This window comes from Telmatherina bonti, assembly GCF_933228915.1.
Source record: "Telmatherina bonti genome assembly, chromosome: 9".
In the NCBI taxonomy this organism is placed as follows: domain Eukaryota; kingdom Metazoa; phylum Chordata; class Actinopteri; order Atheriniformes; family Telmatherinidae; genus Telmatherina; species Telmatherina bonti.
The window spans coordinates 15939171-15964486 of record NC_136627.1 but is presented as its reverse complement, the minus strand read 5'-3'; the positions used below and the strand labels follow the sequence as shown (position 1 = coordinate 15964486).

Genomic DNA, 25316 nt, shown 5'->3' with positions numbered 1-25316 from the left:
TAGAGATGTAGCCGATCGGCTGGATGGGGCTAGGCCCGTCTCTGAGCCACTGATTTTATTCTACAAAGTTGATGTGCGCATCTTTGACCGCAGTGTGCTGACTCTTTGACTACAGCTCCCATGATTCAGCTGCACGATCCACTCATGCAATTCAGTAATGCGATGATAGCAAGCATTCAGTTCAGCTGTGCATTAAATTACAAGAGAATGACGTAACTATGCAAATGGTCGGTGATGTTAACAAACCAGATCATTAAAAGGTTATTTGAGAACAAAGCAATACAGACCTGAAAACGGAAAAATACAATTTGAGAATGAATGAATGAATAAACAAACAAATAAATAAATAAATGATACGATCATTGCCTATCAACCAGCATATATCATTGTAAGACCAAGGTGAAACATAATAATAGTTAGCAAGATTTTAAACAAACAGAGTTCAAGCAGCTTTAGCTCTTTCACGCTGTGTATTAATGTTTCTGATTATCTTTAGAGAAAAGGAAAGATCCTTTCGTATCTGAAAAACATGGTGGTGGTATTATGCGTGGGACTGTTTTGCGGTATTTTGGCTACAACAACATGCCATCAATGACAGAACAATGAGTGTTGACCATAGACTGTATATTTTGTTGACACACAATGTCAACTTCTGGGGGGGAAAAAAGACAGGACATCATTTTATGAATTGATCACCACAGAACATTTTTATGCATCTTCATTTACATCGAGTTCTTGTCCATCTGATTTTATCAGAAATGCAGGAAGCAAAAAGAATGGGTTCACAAACTTTACAGATATAAAATAATAAATGATGCTTACTGCATCTGTAACTTCTATCAGTGTATCTGACCCCTTTGGCAGAGATTTTCATTACTCAAAATGTTGGTGTGACGCACATGCAAACAATGAAACTGCCCTATTTCAGTTGCCAGGCGTTCACTCTAAAATATCAATGCAACACGTCAATAGGTTACATTGGTTGGCAAGCAGGGCTATTAGTTAAGTGCAGAGTGGGAGCTCTTCATCTTTCATCATCTCTGCTGACTGTTTCGTTTTACCTGATCTACAGATGAACTCGAACGCACCTGATGTACACTGTTGTACATTTACCTTGTTAAAGTATAGTTGATGGGACAGGTAATTAAACTAGTATGCCCTTGTAAACTAAAATAACCTACAGATAGTTTCTACAGACACACTAATACGCATGCGCGGCAATTATTTGGTCAACACCATGTCATTTTCCAGAGGAAAATTGCAAAGGAAAAAACAAGAAAATTGAATTAAGATTGTGCATATAAACACGTGTTATATTACACTTTAAGTTAAAGGCATGGCGTACTCTTAACCACGCGATAAGACACACTTGAGCCTGATAAATCTGTCTGACGGGATTTATGACGACACGGAAGTTAACGGGGGGGAATCCTCTTGCTTCATGTCCGCTGTTTTTCCTCTCTCACGGGAAGTGTAATTCATTATTATTAGAACATCGCCTTTGAAGGAGTTACAATGTTGTTGGAGGGAATTAACCATGCCACTTGCTATTGTCATTTTTTCTAGGAACTTGGGCTACTGTGAAATGCATTTGCTCTTTGAAAGAAAGAGTGTAAAGGGCGCGCGCAGGACTGATACAAGTGAGTGTGGTTTGTTGGGATAAAAGAGGCTAAACATAATACTGTGCACTGGCGATGTACGGCTCAAGCGGAGGCTGTAAGCCACTATTAAAGCAATGTGTTTTATGGGTCTTTTTGGGTCGAGTAAAAATTCAAACTAGTCTGGCATAGATGAGTCACAGTGCTGAGTTTAATGAACAGGTTTATATAGGAAAATAACGTGTTTCTTGTCTCTTTACAGCTGCTCTCCGGGTGCAGTATCCCTGCGCTGAGAGAAGATAGTCCAATGAAAGTGTGTGTGCTGGGACATAAAGCAGCAACGACATGGCAAACTGTCCAGACCCGTGGTAAGTTTACTCTGTCCTGAAAAAATAGTCCTATAGACATGTAGTTATTTTTTCATTACTCTATATGTTCAGACAGTTCCGTAGTAAAACAAGATTGTGATAATGTGTGAGAGACATAACAGTTTTTGACAGATTTGTGTCATTTTGTAGGTCTGTTTTTTTTTTTTTTTTTTTTTTTTTTTTTTTTTAATTTACCCACACATCTTGTGTGTTTAATATAAGCTAAGGAGAATCCAAACCAGGCTAGAGTTGCTGCCACACCCACCCAGCTTCAGTGAATGCACCAGTGTGCACTTGGCTGCATGGATCCAATGGCCTGCTGCTGAATAAGCAGGAATAATTTGTTTTATTGCCTCTGGCAGGCTAATTTGGAGGTTTTCCTTACACAAGAGAAAAACACCAATCCATAGCAGGTATCACATTTTGGATTACACATACTCTGTGTACTGTTAATTGAGGTAGAGGTGACCAGAAACTAAAGTGATTTGATCAGATCTTCTGATAGGTCTTATACAAACCTGAAATTGCACTAATACTAAATAAGCAGGTGACCCGTTCATCTAGCTTGAAATTTTATCTATAATGATGGTAATCATGACCCTTACATCTTCTTTCTAATCCCGTCCCTTGAACTACAGTTGATGGTCTTGTTAGTTAGTTGAATGTAGATTACATTTAAAATTTTGTGACCATGTCAAACACTTATTTAAAATCATTATTATGTTTAGGTTGCCATGGGTGACAGTTCGTCATGAGTGCTTTGGGTTGAGAAAATACCCAGTCTCCCCCTTCACATCTGTCCAAGATGTCAAACAGCTGCTGTATGAGGAGACAAACTTCCCTGTTAAAGAGCAACGACTGCTTCACAATGGACGAATGGTGAGTGCTTTATAGATGAATGTCACCAGCATATCAGTGATGTACTGTGATCCCAATAGAACCAAATGATCTATGTAAAAGAAAAAGACTATAGCAATTAAAAGAATAAGTGTTTGAATCATGTCGGTGGTGTTTTCTTGTTACTCGTATTAGTGAATGGAATGAAAATAACACTCAGGACAGAAGTCCATTGATAAGTCCATTTTTCTCAAATTCCTTGGATGGTACCTGGTACTCTGTGACTATGTCACATTTTGCTAATAACACTGCACAATGACCAGAGGAAGAACTTATCCACAAGTGCAACACAAATGCTGTGACAAACTTTTCACAGATGCTCCATTGTCTGGAGTGCTGCAAGTCATCCTTGAGGTATTACTAGCTATTTATGTTAGCCAGTAAATGAGCCCTTATTTTGTTATTGATCTCATGACTCACCTCAGTATGGTCTTCATGTATCAATTTTACTGTTTATTGATTTGTTGTTGGATCAATGCACTTGCTTACTTACTTTATCCCGTAGCAATATGGGACAATAATTAATTCACAAATGCTTTGCTAAACTGATGCTTATTTAGATTTTTATTACTACAAATATATTGTTTTCTCTAAAATGCATGCCAACAGTTTTTTCTAGTTTCAATAAATAAGAACTTGTAATATGAAGGCTGATTTTTTTTTTTTTTTACGACTGTCCCTTTCTTGGAAAATAAATGTGCAGTATGTAGTTTGTGATAACTCACTCAGTGAACGACCTAACATAACGGCATCTGACCTAATGTCTCAAGCCGCAGCTGACAGAAAGTACCAGGTGTTGCTCATTGCACGCAACTTCCCCCGCCCTGGTCTCATATACAAAATTAGCTTCATACCACCCCTACCAGCTAATACCCCATCCATTTTCAGGCTTGATTAATATAAAAGGAAGATATTTACTGTTGTATTCCGCTTTTCCTATGAATGTTGTTATGTGAAGCATTCACGAGAACAAAATAATGAAAACAGTTTCCATCATGCTGGCTTGATGTAAGTCTGTCTCCAATGACTTTGCTCTTCTGACTGATGCAATAAAAATTGGCAGCAGTCCGATGGAGGAGACTCTGCCAGATGCTTCACTTAACCGAAGAATGCTTTGCTTTTGAAAAAAAAATTGAAAGGAGGTATTTATTGTTACAGATCCTTGTCTTTGGATGCTCTCAAATTAAATAAAACATCCAGTTGCACAAGCTCGATGCTGAACAGTACTTCAGACTTTCACCGTAGTACACATGTTTTGGTTGCAATTCACTTTAAGTTGGCTTATTTATTATTATTTTTTAATGTGGACAACTATCTGTTAATAAATGCATTATTAAATTTATTAAACCTTTTATTAAACACATATGTACTGCTTATAATCTGACAGGGGAAGGTTTAGAGAAAATATGTGTGCTTAAGTTTTTATTGGTTATTTTTCTTGTTTAATATAACCACTATTGTCTCTTGTCTTTTAAACTATGTATTTTGCACTTTGCATTGCTCCCTTATCAAATGATAATCTGGCACTGAAGACTTTAAGGCCTTTGTCCTGTGTTGTGCTGTGATTATTTCACGGTGCCGTGACCATGATGAGGGTGATGACTGAGGGTTTTTCTCATGCACAGTTCAGTTGTCCAGGCAGCATGATGATGGTCAAAAGACTGCTGAGTGCAGCGAGCCGCAGTGTCACCTTGAAGAGCCCTTAACAGCTGCACCGTCAGGCCTGGTGCCGGCTCTTACTCTCTGCGGCATTGATTTTGAAACATGCACCAGGAAAAGATAGTTTATCATCCAATGTGCAATAATTCACCACAAGTGATGTAGCAGTAGCCACAGCAAGAGACAAACAATGCAGGAATATTGATGCAAAAGCAATTGTTTATTGCTCTTATAGACACACATTTTTAAATGTGGTGTGAATGATAAAACTGTTTACAGAGGAAGAACCTAAATTTAGCAAACTATGGACGTTATCAGATTATTTATTATGTTTTGTTTGGTAAAATGCTTTTATCATGTGTTATGTAAAGTTATGTCCTGTCTTCACCTCAATCCTTTACAGCTGGATGACAGCGTGCAGATTAGTAGCCTGGTGCTCACAGGAAGCTCAGATGTATCGATCACCCTGGAGGGAAGGGGTCTAAAAGGAGGAGGTAAGAAGGAAACATCCTTATCTCAGAAATAAATGTGTTGTAACAGTGAAGTTCACCTGGGTGTCTGCTGCAGGGAGGTTTGGCCAGACCACGCCTCCACTTGTGGAGTTTTTAAAAGATATACTGAGGAGGTATCCCGAGGGTGGACAGATTCTAAAAGTAAGTGCTCTGTTTTATCAATATGTGAATTTTTATTGATTGGAAGCCATTTATCTGCATAGTTATTGCTGACAGTCTGACACATTAGGCAAATGCAGAAATGAAAAAAAGTCTTTATTAACCTTTTGGGTGTTACTTGGGAAGCTGAATTATCGCTTTATCAGGAAGTAAACTTGATGTTTGTAGATGTCTTGTTTGGTACGTTTGATTTAAGATCCTGAAATAGCCCAAAATTGAAGCACAGCCCATTTCAAGCAGTCTTCCAAAGTTTGTAATGAGATCATATGTTAAGCTGACGCCATGCAACAGAGCTTTTCTTTCCTTTTAACTTGCTGCTGTCAGCTATGTTGTAATAAATGGTGTAAGTATTGCCTAAATGACCTAAATGAAGCTTTTTACTTTAATTATTAATTATTCCCTCACTGGGGTGGGCTAAATAAGCTTAGGCTTCTACCTTTCTTTTCAGAGATTGCTTATTTATTTATTATTACTGTTATTTTTTGCTTTATGTCAAGGATGTCTGAATAAAATTATATGACATGAAAACTAAAACTTTAGTGTAAGCTTTTTTTAACTTAAATTTCGGTTAAACAGTCTGTTTCAATTTATGTCTGTTTTCATTCGTATGCCGTTTCTCTGTTTCACCTTGAAGGAGCTGATTCAAAATGCAGAGGATGCTGGGGCCACAGAGGTTAAGTTCTTGTACGATGAGACTGAGTATGGCGTGGAGTCAGTCTGGTCACCAGACATGGCTCAACATCAAGGTTAGCAGTTAGTAAAGTACAGCAGGAAAATGCATTGATCTTTGACTGGGACAACTGGCTGAGCATACATGTATGTTGTCCTGGGAAGGGCACACTAGGAAGAGGAACACAAACAGACTGGGCAGACTAGTCAAACTAATCAGACAAGCTGGAATGAATGGATCTAGAGTCAGTTGCAGAGAGGAGACCACTGGACACGCTGCTGTCCATCACCGATGATGTCAGCCATCGTCTGCATGCCACTATCACAACATAGAGGAGTTAGTTCAGTGGCAGGCTGCTGTCACTTAGCTGCTCCTCTGAGAGAATCAGAAAATCCTTCCCGCCAAGGAACATCAGATTGTTTAATGGCACACTGCTGAAGAATGGGAGGATGGGGGCACTTAAGCACCACAAATGAACAGCACGTAGGACTGCCATTTATTCTGACACTTTATTGACATATGTCACCTTAAATGTCTTTGTGACTTTTAATCTACCTTTTATATAATCATTTTGTATATTTATTTGTACATACCTATCTTTTTTTTTACCTGTTCTGAGTCTTCAAAATTTCTTCAGGGTCAATAAAGTATCTAAGGAATGTATAGAATATGGATGAATGAATGCATGTACTGTATATATAGATGGATGATGGATGGATGATGGATGGATGGATGGATGGATGGATTGATGGATTGTGTCCTGGTAGATTTTCTGAGCTTGTTTATGCTGACTTGCAGGATCAGCACTGTATGTCTACAACGATGCAGTGTTCACAGTGGAAGACTGGAACGGGATTCAGGAGATTGCAAGGAGCAGAAAAAGAGATGATCCGCTGAAGGTTGGACGATTTGGTATTGGCTTTAACTCAGTGTATCATATTACAGGTGAGAACTGTTTTAAAATGCATTTTTTTAATATTCAAATGTTGACTTAATTCTTTGTTCCCATGTATATTGACTTTAGAAACAAGGTCACACAAACTCTTATCTATTGAACTAAATATGCTTTGTTCACATTTTTCATGTTGGTCATTTGCATGACAATTAAAAAAAACCCAGTGTGACTGCAGAATAAATTATTATGCAGCACTCTAAAAATAAATTGAGCTATAAATCAGAATGGGATGGATTAGAAATAATTACCTTCCACTAATATAAAATCCTGAAAGGCATTGCATTAATATGCCTTACTGAATCTCCAAACCCAACACTTTCTCATTAGATTGACAACATATGAATCGTTCACAGCAGATAATAATAACAACTATAATAAAAACTGTTTGTTTAATGCTTTTTACATTATATATATGGTAAAGCATCTCTATATGTAGATGTGAAAATAGAATATGTTTATTGAATTTTTCACAAATATTTATTTAGTTTTGTTGTGCACCTTTGTGTTTTAGATGTTCCGAGCATATTCAGCGGAGACCAGATTGCCATGCTGGACCCTCATCAGACCCTGTTTGGGGTGAACGAGTCTGGACAGTGTTGGAACTTGAAGACAGACACAAAGGAGATCACAGAACTTGCTGACCAATTTGCTCCCTACATTGGGATGTTTGGGAGTTCTGAGAAAACCATCAAAGATGGCAGCTTTCCAGGAACTCTTTTCCGCTTCCCACTCCGCATGAAACCTTCCCAGCTCAGTGGCAATATTTACAACAAGGAGAAGGTTCTGGAGCTTTTTGAGTCTTTCAAAGCTGATGCAGACACAGTGCTCCTCTTCCTGAAGAGTGTTCAGAAGATCTCTTTACATGTGCGAGAGTCTGATGGCACAGAGCGGATGTTGTTTCAAGTTACAGCAACAGAGAATACAGATGATAAACTAGAAAGACCCAGTGCACTCAAAACTCTGGCTCAGGCTGTGGATAGCTACAGTAATGGGGTCCCAAGTTCTTCCGTAATGTGCGTCACTTACCAGGTCAACATAGAGACTCAAGATGAAACAGCTAAAGAGACTCAGAGGATGACGTGGCTGGTGTGTAATGGAGTTGGTGGGAGAGGGATGTGTGCTGAGTTGGACTCTCTGGCAGATGATTTGAAGTTCATGCCTACAATTGGCATTGCCCTCCCTCTTTCTTTAATCAGCAAAGAGGACAAGGGTGCCTCATTTGGTTTCTCAGGACGAGCCTTTTGTTTCCTTCCTCTTCCACCTGGTGAGGAGAGTGAGACGGGGCTCCCGGTTCATGTCAGCGGCTTCTTTGGTCTCACAGACAACCGTAGGAGCATCAAGTGGCGGGAAGTGGACCAATGGAGAGATCCGGCTGCCTTGTGGAATGAGCTGCTTATTATCACTGTCATCCCGAGGGCTTACTTTACTCTCATAACGGAGGCTATAAAAAGGGTGCAGGCTAAAAAAGACCAAGACTTTCCTTTGTCCCCTACAGGGACGTATAGGGCCTGGCCAGACCCAAAGCAGATCAAGTCCCGCTGGACTCCCATTCTTCAGCCACTTTTTCATGACTTGCTGCAACAGCAAGTTATCTATTCCCTCAGTGGAAGTTGGATTGGGGTGAACCAGGCAGTTTTCTCAGAGCTTGACACAGGTGAGGACATTTCAGAGACTGTGATCAACTACCTCCAAAGCTCAGGGATGCAGGTGGCAGAGGTACCTGCTACAGTTGACTTTGTCTTGGGCACCTACATAGCTGAACCTACTGAAGTAAGCAAGGTGACTCCGTCTTTGCTGCGACAGACCATCAGGAAGAACACGCACAAAGGCCCCTCACAAGAGAAACTGCTGCTGCTGGAGTTTGTCCTGAGTGATGCCAATTACGGTGACCTTATAGGACTTGAGCTCCTGCCACTGCAAGATGAGACTTTTACAACTTTTTCATCCTCAGTCACAGAAAAGGATGCCATTTACATCTCATCTGAGGAGTTTCCAAGGTAAATATTGAGACAAATCTGTTAATAGCCAGTAATATAAATAGCTGGCTTTTAAAGATGAATCACAATGAAGTTGTATTTTTGTCTGAAATAATCTGGATTGCATTTCCATGAACAATGCAAAGTATGTATTTGGCTCTGTGTCTGGTTTTAATCATGCACGTATAGGCCATGGTGTAGGCCATTTTTATTTCAAATAAGCACATTTATTATTTAAAGGCAGATTTTTTTTCCCCCAGAATTATTAAGGGAAGGGTCTGGCTGATATGTGATTAACATGTTTTAAGGTTCCCCCACAAAGCAATTAAGCATTCCTATTCAAACACTATTCAATTTATTGTCCTGTCTCTTAAATATTCTTTTTTTTTTTTTTTTTTTTGGTTTCATTTTGACCTGTGTTTTGTGTTTAATTGTGAAGCACCTTGTGATTTTTATTTTGAAAGATGCTACACAAATAAACATTTGTTTACCTACTTTCTCATGTTAACATGAATATGGCTCTGTATATCAATATCTTTAGGAGAATTTGTTGGTCTTTTAACTCAATCTTAATAAGTGGGTACTTTTTCTAAGTGAAAATGAAAACACATTTACACATAACTGCCTCTTTTTCATTATCTTAAGGTCTCTGTATCCTGGACTTGAGCATCGGTTCATTCTGGAGAGTCTAAAACCAGCAGTGATGGACAGTTTAAAGAAAGCAACCAAAAGCAGAGGTAATAGGTCATAATTATTTTAAAAGTAATGTTTTACTTCATGTACAGCTTTGATTCCAGCAGTGACCTTTAAAAGAGAATGATATGGTGAAATACTTTATCAAATGAAATTGTAACATCAGTATTAGATAACATGATTAAGAGTTTTACACGTAAGATGCAACTGGCAGAGACATATCTCAAAATGAGACTGAGATGCAGACGTGATGACAGCATGGGTTTAGTGAGTTCAGCTTTGTAAATGTAACACAAGGTCATCTTGCCGTGCAATAACTCCATCAGGGTATTAAAGCCGGCACACTCCTCATAGTTCATTTTGGAGTGAGGGACAGAAAAGAGACAACAGATAATGCATGCTGATTCATGGATGAATTGCTTTTGTGCCACACATTCCACTTACTCCAAAAGATTAAATCCTCAGTTCATCCACTGCCATGCTCAGCCATGACTCTCACAAGAGGGCCACAAGCCAGGCAGGGGGAATATGCTGAGTAACAGATCTGAACCCATACCCAAAGAGAAAGGAACAGTTCTGCAGTTTAACATAAAAAAAAGCAAAATGGAACTAACTTTTAATGTACCCCCTGCAGCAAATTATTTCCTGCTTATTCTTTATGTCTTCCTAAAGATTTTATTTCTGTTTGATGCTGTGTTTAAACTGTATTTATATGCTAACATAAACTGCAAATAAGACAGAGACATTAAAGCTGATCCCACGTATGTCAAATTTGTCTTTTGAATTGCAGTTCAGCAGTTCCTTTGGGGTTGCTCGGGTAGGTATTTCAGAGTGTGCTATATAATTACTATTAACAAAAACTAAGGCTTTACTGTAAGTATTTAAGGTAATGAATGCTGTAAGTGGATTTGCATAACAAGAAGTTAAGAATTATTAGTCTCTTCTACAACAGCAGCTCTTTGCCTACACTTGAAATGGTAAAAATATGCTTAGGACTCATATCAAGATTAACAAAGGAGTATTGTGCTCAGACTTTTGCAAGTTTGTTTTTGTGGCTTACTAACCAATACTGCTGTTATATTTTTTACATGTTAATTTTTTTAACACAGCTGTACAACAAGAACAACAGTAACCACCTATAAAACGAATTATTAAGAACAGCCAAAGTGTCAGTGTAGCTGTGTGATAGCTTCAGTCTTTATACCAGCAGCAGGAAAGCTCAATAATTAAATTCAACAGAAAAAAAAAATATATATATATAAGCTACAAGTTAAGAAGTTCTTGGATCCAAATGGTAATCTGGATCACAACCAGAATTAAATCGGTTCTTCCTTTTCACATTTCCAACAACCCCTGAAAGTTTAATGAAAATCTGGCCGTAACTTTTTGAGTTATCTTGAATACAAACAAACAAACCCATAAATGAAAGGTAAAACATGACCTCCTTGGTGGAGCTAAAAATATTCATTGGCATCAGAAGCCTTCATGCAGGAGTTTGATTGCAAAAGGGATAAAGGAGTTTGATTATGAGTTTGTTTTCCAACCTCTAACATGATCACGCCTTTCAGAGGGCATAAGATGAAAGTCCAGTGACAGAGGATCTCCAGGTTTATCAGTGATGTCTCCAGCTTACCCAATTACCTGTGACTCAATTACCTGTTCCACAGTCGGCTTCCTTGGTGGGATGCTCTACATCTGTGTACAAATTAAAGAGTAAGGAAGCATGTACACAGCCCTGGGTGGATCCAGTATTTGAAATTATGCTAGCGGACAAGTGCCCAAAGAGAATTTCACAAAAACACACTGCACCTTGTTACAGCATGTTCTTAAAAATGAAGAAAAATCAGCAAATGAAAGTCTAACATGGGACATTGGAGTTTTAAGATAGTTGTGCATTCCTAAATAAAAATTTTAGCATCATCAATGCTTTTACCTACCTGGCAAGCTAACTGTAAAGGATGTATTTTTCAGGCAGTTAAAGAAAGAAAGTCATCGCAAATGATCTCAATGTTTTTTATCACAAGAGATGGCCACCAGACCTGAATTCATTCACTTCTCTTGGTCTACTAGCTTTAGGAACTGGAATAATAGTAGATATGTTCCATAGATTTGGAAGTTGTCCTCAGTCCAGTCTACTTTGGGTTGAAACTTGACATATGTGTCCAGTTCATCCATCTTGGTAGTAATAGGCTGGACATTGAACAGCAGGGCTGAAGGAAGCAGTGGAAGTTTTGTGGCAGAAAAAAAATCAGGATTCATCCCAGACCTCTCTGTCTTCCACATTTTCAATGTGTTAGGTTCATTTACAGCTTACGGCGCTCCACTGGTAAATACACTTTAACAATACCAGCTGTAGAAGTCTGAAGGAAACAAAAAACTCCTGGGTGCAATACATTTAAAGCCACTAACACTTGATAGTCACACTATGTAAAAAAAAAAAAGTCACCTAACGAAAGGAGCATACAACAAAACAGTATACATTAAAACAGTCAAATTGAAAACTGTCCAGGCCACACACTGAGAAGCTTCATAGGAAGCCAGATATTAAAGTGAATATGTTTGTGCTGTGTTGCTTTCTAATTTATTCAAAAACTAACCATTTAACCTGACACCTGTTATTCAATAATCAAGGAAAAAGCAGGTTAGACTGCATCTGAAATAATAAATAGAACTAATTGAAATGTTCTTTCTGTTTTAACAGGAAGGCCTTGCACTCAGCTACAGTTACTGAACCCTGAACGATCAGCACGACTCATCAAGGACATCCTTGCTACAGCCTGGCCAACAAGGGACTTTACTGTTGAATGGCAACCAGGAAATAGAGAGCTAAAGCATCCTACAGTTTCCTGGTTAAAGATGATTTGGAAGCATCTCTATATAAACTTTGCGGATGACCTGAGTACCTTTGAAGACATGCCTTTGATTCCATTTGTGCCACTTGAGGAAAGCATGAGCACAGTTAAGCTTCTACGTCTCAAAACACCTTCACCCATAATTCTTGTGGCTGATGAAGAGGCATCGATTTCCGAAAGCCTTCTTGAAATCATAGAAAAACTTGGAGGAGTTGTAATAAAAAAGCTGGATTTGTGTCTGCAGCACCCTCTACTCAAGAATTACATTCACCCATGTTCTCCTAGCATGCTTCTGCAAATTGTGGATAGACTGTCAGTGCAGCGATTATCAAGCCAGGTCTCCTCTTTCTCTGTCAAAGAGAAAGTTTCACTCAGAAACTATCTAGCAGGACTATCTGACATCACAGAGAAGGAAAGGCATACCCTGCTTGATGTCTCCATCTTTGAGAAAGTGGGGGTCTATTCTGAGGGTACATCAGTATTCACATCGCTGAGAGGAGCTAAAGCTCTACATCATAGAGCCAAGTACCCACCAGATGTAAAACTATCACAAAACCTAGTGGCTTGCCATGATGAGGAATCAATTCGTCTAATCAAGATGCTACATGTTGAACAAGTGAAAACAACAGAATGTTTGAAGATGATCATTCAAGATATTGAGAAGGGGTTCTACACAAAGGATGAAACAACCCAAATCATGCTTTGGGCTCTTAAACATCTGGCATTTCTAAAGAATGAAAACTCATCTGTCATAGGATGGCTTTCTGCCCTTAAATTCATTCAGTTGCCTTGTGGAAAGTCAGTCAAAGCCTCAGATCTTTTTGATCCTGACCTGGAGATTCTACAGAATCTGTTCTACATGGAAGAGAAAATCAGGTTTCCTACAAATACATTTACCACATCCCCAGATATTCTTCATTCCCTTAGACAACTGGGGCTAAGAAATGAAGTACAGCTCACTGAAAAAGATGTACTCAAAGTGGCAAAGAAGATTGAGGAGTTGCAAAGCAGTGAAGAACCTGACTGGGACTTCATCACCAAAAAGGCAAGAACACTCCTGCAAATACTTAACAAACAAACCAAGCTGATAAAATCAGCTGATGCTCAGGCATCATTGCTAAAACTGAAATGGGTGCCTGTCTGCAAAGAAAGACCTTTAACATACCCCAAATCCCTTGCTTGGGTTGGAGATACTCTCAATATCTGCTCTTTGTCTGAGATGTGTGAATTATCCCATGCAGTGCTTGTGGGATCCTCAGTGCCACTGGTTGAACACACATCCGCAGGTATGAAGAAGGCACTGAAGCTAACTATTGGGCCACAAGTGGATCAGGTTTTGCAGCACTTGAAGGCAGTGAATGACTGGCATAAATCTCAAGCATTTACCACAGAGGATTGGTATCAGTTTCAGCAAATCTTGTTTGAGATTTATGGTTTCATGCAGGCTCATCTAGAGGATGCGAGAGAGGCAATGAAATCACTGCCTTTTGATTGGGTGTGGACAGGAAAGACGTTCTCATCACCAGGCCAAACAGTCCTAAAACCCCTCCCTGACCTGGACTTGCAGCCTTACCTATACTCTCTGCCAAAGACAATGAGAAAGTTTCACAAGCTTTTTAAGTTTTGTGGCTCAGTTGAAGAAGTTGTCCCAAGCCACGTGTTAGATGTCATCATTACAATCCAACAAAGATGTGAAGGAGAGATAACCAAGGAGGAAAGCAAACACGACATTCTTCTTTTGATCAACATCCTCAGATGGCTGTACAACAATCAGATACCTGTAGACATTAACATGCATGTGCCAATTCTTTGCTACAAGGATCCAAGCAAATTAGCAATGAAACCCATTCATGAATGCACATACTGTGACATCAAAGTTGATGATTTGAATGACTTACTTGAAGATGCCTCAGAGCCAATTATATTGGTCCATGATGATATCCCCATGAAAACTGCAGAGTGGCTAAAAGTACCATGTTTGAGTACAAGATTAATAAATCCAGAGAATCTTGGCTTCGAGCAGTCAGGCCAACAAGAACCTCTGACAGTGAGAATAAAGAACATCTTGGAGGAATATCCATCTGTAGCAGACATTTTTAAAGAGCTCCTCCAGAATGCTGATGATGCAAGTGCCACTGAGTGCAGCTTCCTCATTGATATGAGAAAAAACACAGACATTCGAGAAAATCTCCTGGACCCTGGTATGATAGTTTGCCATGGGCCGTCTTTGTGGTCTTTCAACAACGCTGTTTTCTCAGACACTGACTTCCTGAATATCACAAGGCTAGGTGGATCAGTGAAAAGGTGTGAAGCAGACAAAGTTGGCAAGTTTGGCTTGGGATTCAACTCTGTCTATCACATTACTGATATCCCCATCATAATGAGCAGGGAGTTCATGATCATGTTTGATCCAAACATCAATCATATCAGCAAGCACATCAGGGACAGGTCAAATCCAGGCATCAAAATTAACTGGAGCAAACAACAGAAGAGGCTAAGAAAATTTCCCAACCAGTTCAAACCTTTCATCAATGTGTTTAACTGCCAGCTTCCTTTAGCTCAGGATTCACCTTACAAATACAATGGTACACTGTTCAGACTGCCATTCAGAACAGAGCAAGAGGCATCTGTTAGCGAAATCAGTAGTCTGTACTACAATACCACTGATATCTATTCTCTGGTTGATGAGTTCAGCATATGTGGCCATCGGTTCATTCTGTTTACTCAGCATGTTGGAAGTATGGTACTTAAATACCTAAAATACGAAGAACCAAACCCAGCAGGAGCACAAGATGTTGTCTCAATCAACAAAAGTGTGTGGTCATCCAAAGCCTCCTATGGACCACTGAGCATCCTCAAATCTGCAGCAAAGGTTATGAAGAAAGTTGCTAGCACCAGTAAGATACCTGCTGATGTTCCCAAGTCTGGCTGCATCATACGTGTTATGGTGGAGGAGTTTCACAATGTATTCAAGCGCATTGTGGATCTCCATTCCCCGTTGTTTCGAGGTTCAGAGGAAGATCCCAACCAGTACTTTGAGATGGCAGCAAAGGGTGTCCAAACACGAAGACACACAGATGAAATGCCACAGAAGGCAGTCGACATCACCAACTGGCTCATTTGCTCATGCATGGATGCAAATGAGGCACTCAAGTTTTCCCTCAGTGATAGTGGAAAAAGACTTGGACTCGTACCTTGTGGCGGGGTGGCTATTCTACTCTCTGAGGAAGAGAATCGCAAATGGACTGTGAAGACAAATGCTACACCAATTGGAGAGGTGTTTTGTTACTTACCTCTCAGAATCAAAACAGGCCTGCCAGTCCATATCAATGGCTGCTTTGCTGTTACTTCCAACCGCAAAGAGATCTGGAAGACTGACACCAAAGGTCAGTGGAACTCTGTGTTCATGAGACATGTCATTGTCCAGGCCTATTTAGCAGCACTCACAATGCTGCGTTCAATGGCTGAAAGTGGAGAACTCCTTGAGTACAGCTATTATGCAGCTTGGCCAGATCCAAGTCAAGTACATGATGACTTTACACTTATCAGCCAGGGTGTTTACCAAGAAATCTCAAAAGGAGGTGACAGTGATCAGGCAAAAGTTTTTTCAGATGGCAAAACCTGGGTGTCAATCAAATATGTCAGATTCCTTGATGATACCTTACTCTGTAGGCCAGACATTGGTCCTGCGGCTTTCAAGATATTCTTGAAATACCTCAAGAAAAGTGGCTCACAAAACCTCTGTGCTGTTGAGCTCCCTGACTGGGTGAAGGAGGGATTTGAGGATGCTGGATGCAAAGGGAAATTAATGGAAAACACTCTGACAGAAAAGGATTTCTTTTCAGAAGTCTTTTTCCCCCACATCCAGGAGATCGACAAAGAGCTTCGTGATCCCTTGATGCATTATGTCTTGAATGAAAAGCTAGAAGATTTTGCCTCAATCCTCAGGGTTACTCCTTGTATCCCATGCTCAGGCCCCAATAAGGAACTTGTTTTACCTTCCAGACTCATTCACCCAGAGGGAAGAGTTGCTAAACTCTTCAACACTGATGACGGAAGATTTCCTGAAGGGACCTCAAAAGACTATGTAAACCCTGTGTGTCTTGTGAAATTAGTACTTCTGGGCATGGTGAAAGATGATCTGTCCTGGGAGGACTTGATTGAGCGTGCTCAGTCTGTTATTGATCTAAATGAAAATGATCATACAACTGCATGCTTTCGCAGCAGCATACTACTGAGCCTGATTGACGAAAAACTGAAGATGAGGGATCCAGGAGTAGCTGAGCACTTGGAGATACTACAGGACATTAAGTTTCTTCCATTTCTAACAAGGCCTGCAGGTTTCTCCTTACCATGGCATGGGAACAGCTTTTCCCCAACAACAATGTTTTCACCTCGAGAACTCTTCACAACTGAACATCAGGACACAGTATGTCTAATGAAGCCAATACTGAACGAGAATTCTCCATCTTTCAAAGGTTGTGGTGCAATTTCATTGGCTGTGAAAGACAGTCTTGGACTCATCAGGAAGCCCTCAGTTGAACTGGTCATCAGTCAACTGAAGAAACTCTCTGAGTCATTTGACGGAGTCACTCTATATCAGGAAAACATAACAAATGCCTGTTATAAGTACCTCCATGAGGAAATGCTACAGGATGAAAATGCAAAATCTCAAATAACTGAAGAACTGAAAGGCTTTAACTCCATCTTGGTGGAGAATACATACGTCAGTCCCTCCAAAGTTACATTCCACCTTAATTTTGATGCTGCACCCCATCTATATCAGCTCCCTAACAAATATAGAAACAGCTGTCGAGAGCTCTTTGAAAATGTTGGCGTGCAACCCAGTTTCACGGTTGAGGATTTCTCTGCAGTCCTTGAAATTGTGAAAAAAGACTGTGGACGCAAGGTGCTCACAGAGGAAAACTTCCAATTGTGTCGCAGAATCATCAGTGAGGGAATATGGAGCTTAATACGGGATAAGAACCAGGAGTACTGCCAAGTGAATTATGGTGGGATACTGTTACCAGATTCCAATTTAACACTGCAGCCATCAAAATCCCTATGCTACAATGATTGCCCATGGATCAAAGTCAGAGACTCATCTGTGAAATACTGTCATGGGGACATTCCAAGAGAGGTTGCTGTGAAACTGGGAGCAGTTCCAAAACGCCACAAAGCATTGGAGAGATATGCCTCCAATGTCTGCTTCACCCCACTTGGCAGTGAGTTTGGACAAAAAGAAAAACTTACCAGCAGAATTAAAAGCATCCTCAATGCTTATCCATCAGAGAAAGAAATGCTGAAAGAACTGCTTCAAAATGCAGATGATGCTAAAGCCACAGAAATCTACTTTGTGTTTGATCCAAGGACACACCCCACTGACAGAATATTTGATGACAAATGGATCCCAATGCAAGGCCCTGCCCTCTGTGTATACAACAACCAACCCTTTACAGAGGATGATATCAGAGGTATTCAGAATCTTGGAAGAGGAACAAAGGAGGCCAACCCAGGAAAAACTGGTCAATATGGCATAGGATTCAATTCTGTTTATCACATAACTGACTGCCCGTCTTTCATCTCAAACAATGATATTCTATGCATCTTTGATCCGCATGCACAGTATGCACCTGGAGCTACATCTGTGAGTCCTGGTAGAATGTTTAGAGACTTGGACTCTGACTTCAGATCCCAGTTTTCAGATGTTCTGAATCTCTATTTGGGAGCCCATTTTAAGCTAGAACGCTGCACAATGTTCAGATTTCCGATCCGCTCCACTGATATGGCAAAGACTTCAGAGATCAGCTCTGTCCCTGCATCAGACAGAATGGTACAAAACCTTCTGGACAAGCTAAAAACAGACGGTGCAGAGCTTCTCATGTTTCTTAACCACATGGAGAAAATATCGATCTGTCAAATTGATAATGCATCTGGTGAACTTAAAGTACTCTATTCTGTGACAGCCAAAATAACAGATGGTGATCGGCTGAAACGCAAACAGTTTCATGCCTCTGTCATTGATAGTGTGACCAAAAAGAAGCAACTCAATGCTATTCCAGTCCAGCAGATAACCTACACAATGGACATTGAGGACACTGATGGAAATTTGACCACATGGATGATCTGTAACAGATCTGGCTTCTCTAACATGGAAAATGTCTCAAAAAGTGTGATCTCTGCTCACAAAAATGAAGACATAACTCTATTTCCACGTGGAGGTGTGGCTGCATGTGTTACTCACAACTACAGAAAACCTCACAGAGCCTTTTGCTTTCTACCACTGTCACTGGAGACTGGCTTGCCTTTTCATGTCAATGGGCATTTTGCCCTGGACTCAGCTAGGAGAAACTTATGGAGAGATGACAATGGAGTCGGGGTAAGGAGTGACTGGAATAATAACTTGATGACATCATTGATAGCCCCTGCTTGTGTGGAGTTGCTGATTCAGCTGAAGCGTCAGTACTTTCCAGGTCCTGATCCTACCATGACTATACTACAAGGTACACCGCTTCATGTTGTGAAGGAAACCTTGCGGAAATATCTGTTTTTCTTTCCAGCAAACCGACTTGACATACAGCCAGATTGGTACTGCTTGGTTAAAGCAGTGTACAACTGCATCCATGCTGATCTAAAGCGCTTGCTTCCTGTTGTCAGAGCAGCACAGATGGACAACTCTGACATGCACTCTGTCATTTACATATCGTGGGTGAATACATCAACTTCAAACAAAGGCAGGGCTTTCTTTGATAATCTGCTACAAGATGAGCTTCATCACCTAAAAAACACAGAGTACAATATAACATCAAGGAAGTCTGTAGCAGAAAATGTCTACAGGCTGAAAGCCTTGCTTCTTGAGATCGGTTTCAATCTGGTTCACAGCTGCGATGAGACGGCAAACATTTACTTCTGTTTGGATGATGCAGGGATTCCAGTCAGTTATGTAACACCAAGTGATGTCCGCAATTTCCTTCACACTTTCTCCTCGCCAGACACCTCATGCCATGTCGGAAAACTTCCATGCCGTCTCCAGCAGTCCAACTATAAACTAGTTCATAACCTGAAGCTTCTAGTTGACTACTGTTTCAAAGATGTGGAAGTGGATGAGGTCAAAATCGAGGGTTTACCTCTGTTGATAACAATGGACAACACGCTTCAGGTATTTGATTTCAAGAGACCTAAGTTCCTGACAACACATCATGAACTAATATCACCAAGGAAAGAAATGTTCATGAATACATTGTACATGAGGTACAGCAACATTCTGTTGCAAGCAGGAGCTGCAAAGAACTTTGACATCAGCAGCTTCGGTGAACTGCTAGGATCTGTTCTACCAAGAGAGTATCGAACTAGGACCCCTGTCAAATGGAGAGATACTTTTGCAAGTGAATCCTGGCTTAAGAATGTGTGGAGCTTCATCAGTGAAAATATGGCTGTTAAAGAAGACCAGGTGGACATCAAGCCCAGCTTTGAGACAGTGGTTGACATTCTTAAAGACTGGGCGTTGCTACCTGGAATCAAATTCATGGCAAGAGAGAAGCTTGTTGTCCCAGATAATGATGTGCTACTGCCTTTAAGTTTGATGAATGTTGCCATATTTCCACAGGGCCAAAATGACAAAGTCTTTCATACCCTGATGAAAGCAGGGTGCATCCAGCTTGCAGTGAACAAAATCTGTGTGAAAGAGAATCAAATCATGCCTTTTCTGGCACAGCACACAGCAAACATTGAAAATCCATCAAGCATTCTGAAAGCTGTGGAATACATGATTCAAACATCTGCATTTAAAACAGCAAGCCTGACGGACAAGGACTTTGAGGCTCTTCTGCTGTATTTCAACTGCAACCTGGCCAACCTCTCGCAGCTAGATGCACAGAGCCTAAAACTCCTCCCATGCTTTAAGTCATATAGTGGGAGATTCATCAGCATTGCAAACTATGGGGCAAACTACATCCTTTCAAAAACAATCCCAACTGCAGACATAGAAAAATGGTCCCACACACCTTCCTTTTCCTTCCTTGCTGACAATCCACAGCTGAAAGAACTTTACACCTTCCTTGGCTGTATGCCAATTGATGACTTGGAAATATACTTACAACACCTCCTGCCAAAGTTTGAGAGTCTTTCCTATGATGCCAAAGTTGAACACATTGTCTACTTGAAGGAAAGGCTTATGTCAATGGAAGAATCATGTAAGATGAAGGACCAGCTCTTTGAGAAATTAGAGGGATTGTCATTCATCTATGACTACACAAACAGACTGAGGCCAGCCAAGTTTTTCTATGATGAGACAGTGAATGTGTTTGAAGTTATGTTACCTACAAAGTCATTCATACCTAGTGACTTTTTTAAGAAAGTCGAGCAAGTGACAAAACCAAAGAATGGGACATTGTTATTGACCTCATGGATAACCTTTCTGCGGAATATTGGTCTCAAACATGAGGTTTTGCAGCAACAGGTTCTTCAGTTTGCAAAAGAGGTCAGCATCAAAGCCCAAACAGAGAGTTGGACCAAAGAAAAAGTTCAAACCACTGTTGATGTTCTCTTGAACCATATCTTTAATGAGAGGTCAGATCTGTTCCAAGGTACTTTTCTGAAGGAGCTTTCAATGATACCATTTCTGTGTCCTGAGAGGGCTCCCAAAGAACTCGTCAAGCTTCATACTCAGTACCAAGAGATGAGTGGCACCCTTCCTCTGATTCGTTTCAGTGGGTCTCAAGTAAACCCAAAATTCAAGCAAACAGACATTATTCACTTGCTTTGGACATCCTGTCCAATTCTTCCTGAGAAAGCTACACCTTCAAGCATAAAGGACCAAGAGGAGAGCACTCTTAGCGGGCAGGAACAACTTGACCAAGTGCTGAACATGTTGGGTGTCAACTTGGATCCCCTACTTGAGAAAGTCATAAGCAACTGCAAAAACATCTGTAACATATCCAACCCAGATGATGAGATGGTGAAAACCAGGAACAAAGTTTTAAGATCAACATACGAGTTCCTAAGTGCAGATAAACGGGATTTCCGTTACCAACTTCGTGGCGTGGCCTTTGTCATGGTTGAAGATGGATGGAAATTGCTGAAACCTGAAGAAGTGGTCATCAATTTGGACAATGAATCTGACTTCAAACCATACTTGTACAAACTACCTCTTGAACTTGGTACTTTCCATCAACTTTTCAAACTTCTTGGCACAGAGGATGTTGTGTCAACCAAACAATATATGGAAGTTTTGTGGAGAATTTATCGAAACTCAGAGGGAAAGCAGCTTGACCCAAATGAAATGAGAACCGTAAAACGGGTTGTCTCTGGGTTGTTCAAATCCCTTCACAATGATCCTGTGGAAATTCGCAAAGATCTTGACAGTCTCAGAGATTTGACATTTTACCTGCCAAGCCATGATGGAAGACTGGCTAAATCCAATAGCTTGGTGTTCGATGATGCCCCACACTACAAAAGCAGAATTCAGGGTAATGTTGGGGTTCAGATGCTTGTTGACATGAGCCAATGTTACCTTGGAAAAGATCATGCCTTCCACACAAAACTCATCATGCTATTGCCACAGAAATTAAGGCCTAGACTGTTGAGTAGCATCCTTGAAGAGCAGCTTGATGAAGATTCTCCAAAAATGTGTCAATTTGGAGCTCTTTGCTCTCTTCAAGGTCGCCTGCAGCTTCTGCTGTCATCAGAGCAGTTCATTACAGGTTTGATCAGAATAATGAAACATGAGAATGATAACACATACCTTGTCAATGAAGAAAAAGCCATACGTCTATGCAAAGCCCTTTGCGAAGGACTGAAAGTGTCCTGTTTTGAGAAACTCCAGACAACTTTAAGAGTAAAAGGATGCAGTCCCATTCCACACAGTCGCAGTGAAACTCTTGCTTTCCTTAAGAGATATGGGACAGCTGTGATTCATCTCTATATCCAGCATTCAGACAGCAAAGACATCAACTTTCTTCTGGCACTCGCTATGACACTGAAATCTGCTACAGATAATTTGATTTCTGACACGTCCTATCTAATCGCCATGTTGGGCTGCAATGATATCTACAGAATCACAGAGAAGTTAGACAACCTTGGTGTAAAGTATGACTCAACAGAGCCTTCAAAACTGGAGCTACCCCTCCCTGGAACCCCAATACCAGCTGAGATACACCACACACTGCTCATGGATCCAATGAATGTATTCTATCCAGGGGAATATGTGGGCTACCTTGTAGACTCTGAGGGGGGAGATATATATGGATCTTATCAGCCCACCTACACATACGCCATCATTGTTCAAGAAGTAGAAAGAGAAGAGGAGGAAAACACGAGTTTCCTTGGGAAATGCTTCCAGATTGACATTGGATACAGTGAGTACAAAATAGTTAGTTCACTCGACCTCTACAAGTTTTCAAGACAAGATGATAGCACCAATGTTCGAGACACTAGTTCCCCATCAACCCCTACAAGCCCAGAATGTCGTTCTTCTGGCCTACGAATGATGCCACCCCTTTTTTCTGGGAAAGAGAACCTCCGACCTCCGTCTCAAAAACAATCCCCAAAAAAGATTAAGCTTCATGCTTTGCCTGAGATTCTGAAAGAAGTGACCTTAGTAATTGAACAAGCTTGGAAGCTTCCTGAGACAGAAAGGAAAAAGATAATCCGCCGATTATATCTCAAGTGGCATCCTGACAAAAATGCTGAAAATTTGGACATTGCTACAGAAGTGTTCAAGCACTTGCAGAATGAGATCAACAGGATGGAGAAACAGTCTTTGGCTGATCATCAAAATACAGACAGAACTTCCAGGAGAGCCTACTCCACATCGTCCACCCGCTTCCAGTCAGACAAGTTCTCATTTCAAAGGTTTTATTCATCCTGGAACCAAGAAGCAACTAGTCACAAGTCAGAAAGGCAACAGTTCAGGGAGCATTACACAAGCTATGCAGGGTCATCGCACTCTCACCGTTTCTTTGTACCCCCAACTTTCAAGACAGTTGGAAACCCTGTGGAGGCCCGCAGATGGCTGAGGCAAGCACGAGCAAACTACTCAGCTGCTCGTAATGATCTTCATAAAAATGCTAATGAGTGGGTTTGTTTTAAATGCTACCTGGCCACAAAACTTGCACTCATTGCTGCAGACTATGCAGTCAGAGGAAAATCTGACAAAGATGTAAAACCAACAGCTCTGGCTCAGAAAGTGGAGGAATACAGCTCCCAGTTAACAGGCCTCGCCAGTGATGTTCAGATCCTTGAGGGTTATGGTGTAGACAGCCTAAGAACTCGCTACCCTGATCTTCTTCCATTTCCACAGATCCCTAATGACAGATACACTTCAGAGGTGGCAATGAGAGTGATGGAGTGCACCGCTCGGATTATCATAAAGCTTGAAACTTTTGTGCAGCAAAAAATCTGATCCTGTTAAAAATGAATGAATCTTGAGAGGGACTGTTGTGGCTGTGTGCAATGCAGATCATGAAGTATCCAGCTGGCAGCTTATGGTACATATGCAGTTTTTCAGTGATGGCGGGGCTTTGGCCCTCTCACAGTAAATACATGTATGGCTCTTGTAACCTCCTATAGGCCGCATTTCTGCATATGCTGTACATAAAGATGCCTCAGTAATATTTTGTTTACCAAAGTCCCAATGTTGACTATATTTGCTCTGAGTTAGACGTAAAAGATGCTGCTTTTTTTACTTTATCTTTTATAAAAAAATGAATGAATATATTTTCTTGCTACTGAAAACCAGTTAAGCAAATTTAAAGGATGTGCTTATCATGAAACAGATCAACTCTTTCAAATACTCATGCAACGTGTCCTATTTGCAAAATCTCAGTAAGTTAAGAAAATACAATCATCTTTGTAAATTTTGTTTTGGTGTATTTTTCTGACCTTTTTATTATTTCTGTAAAACTTGTACATTTCCTGTAACATAGCTAGTCACTTGTTAATGGACAAAGCACTTTTTGGAAGCTCCTCATCTATTTACATTTGCACTCATGTAACGTTAGTCTCTCCAACAACTAGGGAGAATCCAATTGTGAATAGAGACACTTTGTATTAATTTAAACTCAGATATAAACTGTTTTTTTGTTTGTTTGTTTGGGCACATGTACATGCAGACAAAGCCGGGTAGCAAGTGGAGTGATTACTACTGTAGCTTACGTTACTTTTATTTCTCCTTTGTTTTTTTTTATTAATATGTTCAAGCATACTTGGAAGAATATTGTGACAAAGAGCCATATACTGTAGATGTTATAATTGTGGGCACAACTGCAACATGTAACTTTTGCCAGCTTAAAACCATGTCCATAGATTTTCTGTAATTTAAATTTTCTTGTCTAAGAAGCATATAATAGTGCCAGGACGTGGTACTTTTGCGTTTTTATTGCTTAAATCTACAGAATTGGCTTAATCTAACAACCATACACACTCTGACCACAAACTGTACATGCCATTTACAAACAAGATGTGCTTCTTGGTATCTGTGTCCACCATGAGGAGTGTATATCCTTGAATGAATGTTGGGAATAATTCATGTTGATGTGCAGTGTGCCATAGCAAGGCCTAATAAATTCCACTACAATGATCTGGACCAGTTTCTTTTCATAAACTAAAATACTGGCACATTTTAGAGAAGAAGGCTCTTGGTATGTTACTTGTAGGATTCAAAGAAATATTTTTAGAAAATTGCATGACCAAATCCAATGTTTCAAAAAGACCCATTAAAGAAACTTTTGGACTTTATTTGAATGCAGACATTGTATTATTTCTGATATTTGAATGATTTTAATTTTGAGCTAAAAAGTTTGAACTCTGAGACAGGCTTGTGTGAATTTGCATAAAAGCTAAACAGTTGTACAAAGCAAATATCTGCTCAGTTCAGGCAACTGCAGAGTTTCTCCACTAGAGTGCATTAGAGCCCTCAAAGTTATAAATGATAGTGGAAACTAAAAGAGGATCCAATTTAATGTCCATTAAATGTACAA

At 40.2% G+C, this 25316-nt stretch overlaps 1 protein-coding gene across 1 annotated transcript; it reads left to right on the top strand.

Moving 5' to 3' along the window:
• The first annotated feature begins 1479 nt into the window (after positions 1-1479).
• sacs (sacsin molecular chaperone) lies at positions 1480-25235 on the top strand. The gene is made up of 11 exons (XM_079246849.1): positions 1480-1640; positions 1861-1966; positions 2695-2845; positions 4926-5016; positions 5090-5175; positions 5828-5939; positions 6662-6808; positions 7330-8815; positions 9440-9531; positions 10278-10304; positions 12189-25235. Exons 2-11 carry the CDS (start codon positions 1944-1946, stop codon positions 23738-23740), a joined length of 13767 nt encoding a protein of 4588 aa, XP_079102975.1. The 5' UTR covers positions 1480-1640; positions 1861-1943; the 3' UTR covers positions 23741-25235.
• The last annotated feature ends 81 nt before the right edge of the window (positions 25236-25316 follow it).

Bases quoted from the DNA above. Each gene is read 5' to 3' on its own strand.
- sacs (XM_079246849.1), top strand. From the start codon at position 1,944: ATGGCAAACTGTCCAGACCCGTG. The intron at 1,967-2,694 runs GTAAGTTTACTC...TATTATGTTTAG, and splicing joins GCAAACTGTCCAGACCCGTG to GTTGCCATGGGTGACAGTTC. The intron at 10,305-12,188 runs GTAGGTATTTCA...CTGTTTTAACAG, and splicing joins GTTCCTTTGGGGTTGCTCGG to GAAGGCCTTGCACTCAGCTA.